Source organism: Salvelinus alpinus, chromosome 2 (genome assembly GCF_045679555.1).
Source record: "Salvelinus alpinus chromosome 2, SLU_Salpinus.1, whole genome shotgun sequence".
In the NCBI taxonomy this organism is placed as follows: Eukaryota; Metazoa; Chordata; class Actinopteri; order Salmoniformes; family Salmonidae; genus Salvelinus; species Salvelinus alpinus.
Window position 1 is genome coordinate 71,245,667 of NC_092087.1, and position 8,877 is coordinate 71,254,543.

Below are 8,877 nucleotides of genomic sequence, written 5' to 3' on the forward strand. Positions count from 1 at the left end.
ATACTGTTTTTTGTTGTTGTTGTCGCTCTGTATGGCATGTAAAGTACATCTTTCCTACTCAAATTTAGGGGAAATACTCTTTATCCGATGAGGATGCATAGCTAGTGCTTCTGATGTCAGAACCGCCACTCATCTTGGGTCGGTAGTAGTTACTTACATGTATTTATCGCATCACTATCTAGCGGGATAACATTTTCAGTGGTCTCTCAGCCAAAACAGTCACATTCTCTTCAACAGCACTTTTCATCCAGACACTTTCACTACATAAAATGGTTTGTGGCGCCATCTAGTGGCTGTGAAACCGGAAACCAGGTAACAAGTTCAATAGCCTAGAGATCTGGCTATAGTATGTGATTTTATAACTCATAATTAGCCTACATTAATGTGCAACACGTGTACCCTAAATTGTTTCCTAATTTACAAGTGGTGTTTAAGGCTGTGATCTGGGCACATCTTAGACTTGTATTCCAGATAAAACATTAAAATTCTTTCACTCAGGATACTTAACTCCTAAATTGAACAAAACCAAAAGTGTTATTTGCTGTAGGTGAAGCAGAGTAGAAAAATAAATAAATGCTATTTTAAGGTCACTGAAATTGTGTGTTTGATTTGCACAGCAGTGTCACCGATTTAAAATCTGCGTGACTGAAATGAATTATCAAGATAAATATAGAAGGGAGGGTGGGTAACTCAACATCCTACCAGGGCTTCCACTAAAACCAGGTAGTACGGTACTACTGATTTCTAAATTGAGCATCAATTCTGGAGCGAACACGTTGCACTGCAACGTAAACGTACTTCTAAAACCGCAATGCCAAAATCAACTAGATGGAATTCTGGCCTGAGTTTCAAATTGGAGGCTGCTCTAACTGACACAGGCACACTGATGTCATCATTCCAAACCCTAAACCCTGGGTAAAGAGGGTTAGAAAATGTGGAGTAGAATGTATGCAGATGGGTCAGTGTACCAGAGGAGACACTGTAGAAGGACGGAGTGCCAGCCAGTCCAGATACACTCCTACTCTGTTCGAATAAGACGAGGGAGCAGGTAAAGCTTTGGCTCTCCTGTTGGATCCTGTCAGCAGACAACTTAGACCTAAGGTCAAACATAAGGGAGCCCTGACTCATGCTTTAATGTGGAGACATAAAGATGATAAAAGAGGGGATCGTGATAAATTCTTATGCAAAATATTGATTAGAAACAAATGAGCAGAACAAGAGAACACAAACCAGACAAGCTGTTGATCAGTAGATATATTTTCTGTCTTGAAGTTGAACGGAGGATCAATAGACATGTCTGTTTGCATGGACAGACAGCTGGGTACAGGCGAGACTGGTCTCTCCTGCTGGATTTGGCTTCAACACAACAGACAGATCTTCGGTCAATAATATCTTCTGCCTTATCCTGGGTTCCAATTTGTTTGTGCCATTAAGCCATTCCTTGCCACTCCTTGTATGCCAAGGAGTGACATGAAGATTAGTACCCAGGCGTCTTATGATGTAATATGTAATATCACTTCTGAACTCTACAATTAATATCAATATTTGTGATAGATATACTGTTAGGAATCTGTGTCAGTCCCATACATACAACTCACCTTCCAGCTTCATTGTAAGTGTCAATTCCAATTAGAGCAACATTTTTGGGGGGCACTGCCCCCCCCTCCGTTTTCTCCCCAGAGACTCCTTTTCGAGGCAGTGCCCCCCTGTACTCTCTCCCCAGAGAGACTCCTTTTAGAGCCAGTATGCTCATACTGTGTAGAGAGAATAGAATTGTGATGGCGGTTAAAGGCCCACTCCTTCATTTGGAAAACAACATTGCGGCAACTCACAACTTGGTTTACTATAATACATCACGTTCATATGAATATCAGCAGTGTAACTATCCAAGCTAACAGTCAGTGTTTATCATATGGCATTGCTTATGAAAACTAAGAATCATAAAAGCTGCACTACATTATAGTTGAGTTGTTCTTTGAGTGTTTGCAAGCAGGCAGTTGGTAGTTTTAAACCATGTTGAAATGGAATTTCCACCCCGTCACAAAGAACACGTTACAGGATATCGCTGCTAACTTCGCACGACAGCTTTTCGCAGTTCGGTGATTTATCATGTTTACTATCTTTATAAATACACATGTTGTTCAGTATTATATTTAATTTGACTGCCATGTGGGATAGAGTAAAAGGTATTGCTATCCAGATCAGGTGGTCATGAACACAGGCATTTAGGCTATTTTTGGTTCTGACAGAAACCTACCAATAACCATTTCTGTTAAAGGAAATTGCATCTTGCAGGCTATAGGCCTGGGCTGTCTTGGAGGTACCCATGCTCAAGTGTGAATCCAGAATAATAAATAAAACACCCTTTATTACGCCACCTCTGATAGTAGGCATCTTAACACTACAGCATGCTATTCACAAGGACCACAAAGGATGCAACAGAAATTGCACCTGAACTCACAATATGGATGACTTGATCTGTGTTGATACCGTTTACAAATTAAAACTCAACCTCGGCTTAAACAATTGAAAGTGCACTGTACAATTATTGTGGGTACTGTATTCAATTAGCTATTGAAGGACTGACCTTTCTTGTTTGTTTCCCCCGGCTGTTTGGTTGTCAATGGCTTTGCTGGCTGAAATATTTTACTTTCACTTGTCATTGTACCCGTTTTCGTGTACTGCATATTTCACAGAAAGCTCATTAGTAGCAGGCAGGCAGGCCTTTCATTTATTTTGAATAAGGACTGAGGCTATATTTCCTAAAAAGTTAATGATTTTGATGGGTATGCCTACAGTTTACAAAAACATTGTTTTTATTTGAGTTGATTTTTTGATTCTCCATGATTAACAAAAATAGTAGGCCTCTTGCTGAATTAAAAGAGCAACACATTTTTTTAAAGTTGGTACATTAATTTATTACAACAAATGTACATAAGGTTTTCAACCCCAAAAAATAAATGAGCATTTAAACTCAAGTTAAAAGCAGCTGGTCAGTTTGGCTGACCATTTGAAATGTTTCCAGTCCGTCATTAAATGTTCATCTGTTCATCTGTCATTAAAAATCTAACAAATTGCGGCATTTCCCATTGTTCTGAAAAGGGAGGTCATAGCAGGATATGCATCACCCCACCAGAAAAAAAGGAATAAAAAAATAAATTAAATAAGGCACAAATAAATATTAATCGGGGTTGGTCAGATTGAGAAATTGATATCATCCCGAGGGTGAAAGGTCATGGTAGGCCAGCGGTCAGGATACTGCCCAGCAGGGTGCGATCCTTCAGAGCATTCTCCACATCCCTCTCCTCAATCTTCAGAGAAACCTTGGTGAGGCGAGCCTCCTTAGCTTTTTTCAGGGCAAAGATGCCCCGGCTCTCCAGCAGACTGCAGAGGGAGAGGCACTCGCCCTGGCCCACGCCGCCCACCTGTCTCTTGGCACACAGACGGCTGTACACCTCGTGGAGCTGAGGGATAAAGAAGAGAGTCAGACTTGAGAAATAATTGGTACTGACCTTCAGCAACCCAATGACTTTCAGTGGTAACCAGGTCAGTGCAAGAGAAAATGTCTGGAACTGTCGTTTACGTTTCATTCTTACTAGCTACCTAGACTTGTATGATGCATGTACACTGAGTGTACAAAACATTAGGAACACCTTCCTAATATTGCACCCCTTTCCCCCCCTCAGAACAGCCTCAATTCGTCAGGGCATGGACTCTACAAGGTGTCAAAAGCATTCCACAGGGATGTTGACTCCAATGCGTTGTACTCCTTTGGGTGGTGGACCATTCTTGACACACACAGGAAACGGCTGTGCGTGAAAAACCCAGCAGCGTTGCAGTTCTTGACACAAACTGGTGCAACTGGCACCTACTACCATATCCTGTTCAAAGGCGCTTCAATATTTTGTCTTGCCTATTCCCCCTCTGAATGGCACACAGACAATTGAAACATGGATTGTGTAAGGCAAAAAAATTATTCTTTAACCCGTCTCCTCCCCTTCATCTACACTAATTGAAGTGGATTTAGCAAGTGACATCAATAAGGAATCATAGCTTTCACCTGGACAGTCTGTCATGGAAAGAGCAGGCGTTCTTACTGTTTTGTACACTCGATGTATATCAAGGTGTATTAGAAAATGATTAACAGCAAAAAAAACTAAATGTTTGCTCTCAATTTACAAACTTGTGTTGTAGTACTGTGTTCGCACCAATGCAGTGCCCGTCTCTCACCTTGCCCAGTGGGAACTCTTTGTTCTTGCCGTTGCGGGTTAGCAGTAGCAGACAGCAGACCAGGAGTTTCTGCTGAATGGGGAAGCTCTCTCCCTCTGACGAGGACATGCGGTCCCCATACACCTCCAACAGCACTCTGGCCACCTGGGGAACGCTCACACGAGACTCTGTAGTTTCTGCTGCCTTCTTTCTGTCGTCAGATTCCACAAGCTCTACAGCTCTCCTGTAACACAGAGGAACCGGCTTCATGACACTTTCTGTTCTCAAACAAAACTTCAACCAGTTAACCCACTGTTCCCCGGGTGCCGAAGACGTGGATGTCGATTAAGGCAGCCCTCCGCACCTCTCTGATTCAGAGAGGTTTGGGTTGAATGCGGAAGACATTTCAGTTGAATGCATTCAATTGTACAACTGACGAGGTATCCCCTTTTCCCTTCCCATACCAACTCTCCAAGACCACTTATAACTAGCCATAGTAAAACGCACATTTTTGGTTGCTCATATTTGATTTTACATTTATTTTCATGGACAATTTAAGATATTTCGTCAATTCATTCCCTTACCGGCAGATATCCAGAGCTTTGCGTGCATCTCCCGATACAGCAGACACCTTCCTGGCACAAAACTGCACGGCCGATGCGTCTAGTAACCCTTCTCCGGACACCTGTCTGAGTCTGTCCTGTACGATGGCGGCGAGCTCTTGGCGGCTGTAGGGAGGGAAGTGTAACAGCTGGGGCCGACAAAGAGGCAGGGCCTGGAGCCTGGGGAGGATCCTGTCCGTCAGGTCCAGAGCGTTGGCGATACCTAGAATGGCACGACACCGTCATTACACCTGCCTGCATACAGGAAGACTAACGACAGCCCATATGAGGAAATGGCTGAGAGTTGAATGGATGGAATTTAAATATAGAGATGGGTAGATGTGTATATGAAGTTTTAGGGTGAAATCTTCAGATGAATCCTTAGATATTAACTAGAAATTGTAACGTCCAATAAAATGTGTATACCAGAGACAGGGTATATTGTTTAACACTGTATATTAGGGGGTTCTTACCGATGAGACAGAGGCGGGACTTGGGCAGGTACGGCCACTCAAAGATGGTGTAGAGAACATCTTGGGCCTTGCTGTCCAACTGGTCCATTTCATCCAGGACTAGAAGACTGGGGAGAGAAGGAGAAAGAAGGTGAATAGACAAAACTTATCAGTCGGCAAAATGTAAATATTTTCTCAAATATTTGTGTTTTTTTAACGGTGTAAATTCAGAGTTGTTGGATAAAGAAAAACTCTACTTTTACCTTTGCGAAAGTGTCATGGATTTAAGTTATAGTTCAGGGTTATGGTTTGGCACAATATCTAGATACTTACACAGTGGGCCCCGTGCTGGTCAGCAGTTTCTGCAGCTTGGTGTCGGTGTGGCCCCCAGAGGCCCCCAGTTTCTTTGCCAGCAGGGGGAAGATGGCGTGGGAGCTACGCAGAGCCATACAGTTGATCACCACTGTCTGAATCTCCTTCAGTTCATCCTGGATCAAGAGAGGAAATAGTTAAATTCATGTAACAGAAATCAATGGGGTTAAATTTACACAGGGTTCAGGGCTGTACACAAGGGGTGGAATTAAGTGATTCTGCGCCTTATGGTAGAGGTGTAAGGTCATTTTAGAGTATTGGGATCTACTCAAGATCCAACACTAGGCTAATGAGTGTTTGAATCCTGTCAAGGCAACAGATCCAATGCTGGGCTAATGCTAACAATTAACCCCTCATTAACAAAGCGGAGACTAACGCAAACAGTGATGCTAACCGTCATCTCCTGCAACACACAGTTGAGGCAAGCGGTCTTGCCGGTGCCGGGGGCTCCAGAGATGTAGAGGCTGGCTGGGCTGGCCTTCAGGGCCTTGTCCTCCAGGAAGGAGCGGATGGAGGACCTCTCAGCCTCCCGGGATAGCAGGCGCTCTGGGACAGCCGTGTGGAGGGCCTGCTTCACACTATGGAACTTAGACTCTGGAGAGGGATGGAGAGAGGGAGAAGGGGTTCATAGTTTGCCTGAAGTCTATATGAAGTGAACAGAATAATGAACAAATCAAGTAAAGGCACACATTTATCTTTGGAGTTTAACGCTTTTCATTTGCACTTGAGAAAAAGCTACGAGGAAGAGAACGTGAGAGAGGAGAAAAGGAAGAGGAGGAAGAGAACGTGAGAGAGACATGTCTTACTTTCAGCAAAGAGGCGGACCACCGTGGCCTTCTCTGATCGGGGACATGATTGGCTCCCACTGGGGGTCTCATGGAGTCTGCTGGGGGAGGCCCTGGGGTGGGAGAGGCGCTGCCGTTTTGGTGACAGGGGGGTCAGTAGTCTCCTCTGGGATAGAACGTGGGAGTTCTCATCAAAGCCCAGCTTGCAGGGGGAGGCCAGGTTAAGGCACGGCTGTTTGGGAGGAGAGCCCAGTAGGTTGGCACTGAGGTTACAGCCATTTTCATCTCCTGAGAAACACACAGAAGAAGCATGGTTAGGTTAGAAACAAGATGTCTGTCCTTCGGATAGTATGTCACGTTTGCATCAAGAGTTGAAATAATTACTTCGTTTTGAGCATGGTGGTTTATCAGCTTAAATGTTGTACAGAATATGTAAAAATCAGATTACCTAAAGTGGTTTATCAGCTTAAAATGTTGCACAGAATATGTAAAAATCACAAATTACCTAAAGTGGTTTATCAGCTTAAAATGTTGCACAGAATATGTAAAAATCACAAATTACCTAAAGTGGTTTATCAGTTTAAAATATTGCACAGAATATGTAAAAATCACAAATTACCTAAAGGTGTTTTATCAGCTTAAAATGTTGCACAGAATATGTAAAAATCACAAATTACCTAAAGTGGTTTATCAGCTTAAATGTTGCACATAATATGTAAAAATCACAAATTACCTAAAGTGGTTTATCACCTTAAAATGTTGCACAGAATATGTAAAAATCACAAATTACCTAAAGGTGTTTTATCAGCTTAAAATGTTGCACAGAATATGTAAAAATCACAAATTACCTAAAGTGGTTTATCAGCTTAAATGTTGCACATAATATGTAAAAATCACAAATTACCTAAAGTGGTTTATCACCTTAAAATGTTGCACAGAATATGTAAAAATCACAAATTACCTAAAGGTGTTTTATCAGCTTAAAATGTTGCACAGAATATGTAAAAATCACAAATTACCTAAAAGTTTTAGACAGTGAAACACTTTCAAAGTTGTGTATAATAACACAATCCCATACCTGTGCGTTTGCGAGGGCTGAGGGGTATTCTTCGGGTCAGCCTTGGGCACAGAGTTATACCTTTGAGGGCCACGGACCTGCGTGAGAGTGGCATTAGCTGGATCTTCTCTGGAAGGGGCTGCGGATTAGGAGACTCCACGGAGCAGAGGGACTGGGTCTCCTTCGTCTGGGATGTGCTCTTGGTGCTTTTCGAGTCAACACTGGAGGACTTGCGTCTGGGGAACTGGAGGATGGACTGAGCCTGGGAACGTGTGCTGGGCATCTTCGCTGTGAGCACTTAGTGTCCAGACGTGTTTCAAAAGACTTAATGGGGAAGAGATAAGGTCAGCCATTGTGACAACACCCATGAATAGATAGACAGCAAGAAAAACAATTATCTTATGATCAAGAGTGACTTGTAATTAGTGAATTTCTTTAGAGGTACGAAACCACACAATAGCAAATGATACCATCCATCCTAGCTATCAGGTCTACCCTGATCAAAGTAGTTTCCACACAAGTTAATGTCATCACTGCTAAGCACGACTCTCTTTATCTTTGCACCGTTGTAAAATCAACATTACAGAATATAAGGGCCATCAATCACAATGGTGTGAATTCTCAGTAACTACTGTATCTGCAGACTCAATGGCGACAACAATACGTGTCCTCATGTGTGGCGCCAACAGCACAACTATTATAAAACACTGAAATGGCGTAAAATACCATCAAAGAAAACAGGACATATATGTATTGGTGTATTCGACAAACTGTTTTGTATCTAACTAGTTAAACAATACTGATTGACGGCAACTCGCTCGCCAACATCTCCCCACAGATTTGATTGACGGCAACTCGCTCGCCAACATCTCCCCACAGATTCTGACAAAACATTCAACAATATCTCGTCAAATCAAACGTAATGATACACGTTTAAAACATGCATTGAAAGTAGTGATACCTTATTTTAGTTCTTGATGGATTTCGTGTGGTGTCTCTGGCGCGCTCTAGTCTAAGAAACAAAACTTGCGCCAAATGTCTCCACAACTCCTCCCCCAGTCAGCTGGACTTCCCGCGGCTAAGGTCTGATTTGTCCTTCTTGTGTCATTTTGTTATTTCCCAGGCTCTCATTGGTTCGTCTTCGTTTGTCAGGAGCGTCAGTATCTACGTCACACAAGTACATGGTGGCGGGAGCTTCAATAATATGTATTTTGGCGGACTGGAAATTTCCCGGGAAATTCAGCATTGTAACATTTGACACAATATTCTCTGGTGTTGTTAGTAACTTGATTGCAGTTTGAGATTATTACTATAACTTCTGCATATGTGCTCTGGCATACATATTGAAACAATGCATATATGTAATGTGTGTAACTGTACAACCAACTAATTTGAGTTCA

General features: G+C 42.6%; 1 protein-coding gene and 1 long non-coding RNA gene across 2 annotated transcripts; both read right to left on the bottom strand.

Moving 5' to 3' along the window:
- Positions 1-153: 153 nt before the first annotated feature.
- Positions 154-2,781, bottom strand: LOC139567667 (uncharacterized). Its single transcript, XR_011673447.1, has 3 exons — positions 2,588-2,781; positions 1,599-1,754; positions 154-1,356 (listed from the first exon to the last, which is right to left on the bottom strand). It is a non-coding gene; the product is annotated as an uncharacterized lncRNA (long non-coding RNA).
- A 111-nt stretch (positions 2,782-2,892) lies between these two features.
- Positions 2,893-8,550, bottom strand: LOC139567663 (cell division control protein 6 homolog). Its single transcript, XM_071389064.1, has 9 exons — positions 8,439-8,550; positions 7,499-7,801; positions 6,442-6,708; positions 6,030-6,229; positions 5,597-5,751; positions 5,285-5,391; positions 4,794-5,034; positions 4,231-4,453; positions 2,893-3,464 (listed from the first exon to the last, which is right to left on the bottom strand). The coding sequence occupies exons 2-9, from the start codon at positions 7,758-7,760 to the stop codon at positions 3,234-3,236; spliced, it is 1,686 nt and encodes a 561-aa protein (XP_071245165.1). The 5' UTR covers positions 7,761-7,801; positions 8,439-8,550; the 3' UTR covers positions 2,893-3,233.
- Between the last annotated feature and the right edge of the window lie 327 nt (positions 8,551-8,877).

Bases quoted from the DNA above. Each gene is read 5' to 3' on its own strand.
- LOC139567663 (XM_071389064.1), bottom strand. From the start codon at position 7,760: ATGCCCAGCACACGTTCCCAGGCTCAGTCCATCCTCCAGTTCCCCAGA. The intron at 5,752-6,029 runs GTTAGCATCACT...CTCTTGATCCAG, and splicing joins GTGTGTTGCAGGAGATGACG to GATGAACTGAAGGAGATTCA. The intron at 5,392-5,596 runs GTAAGTATCTAG...TTCTCTCCCCAG, and splicing joins ACCAGCACGGGGCCCACTGT to TCTTCTAGTCCTGGATGAAA.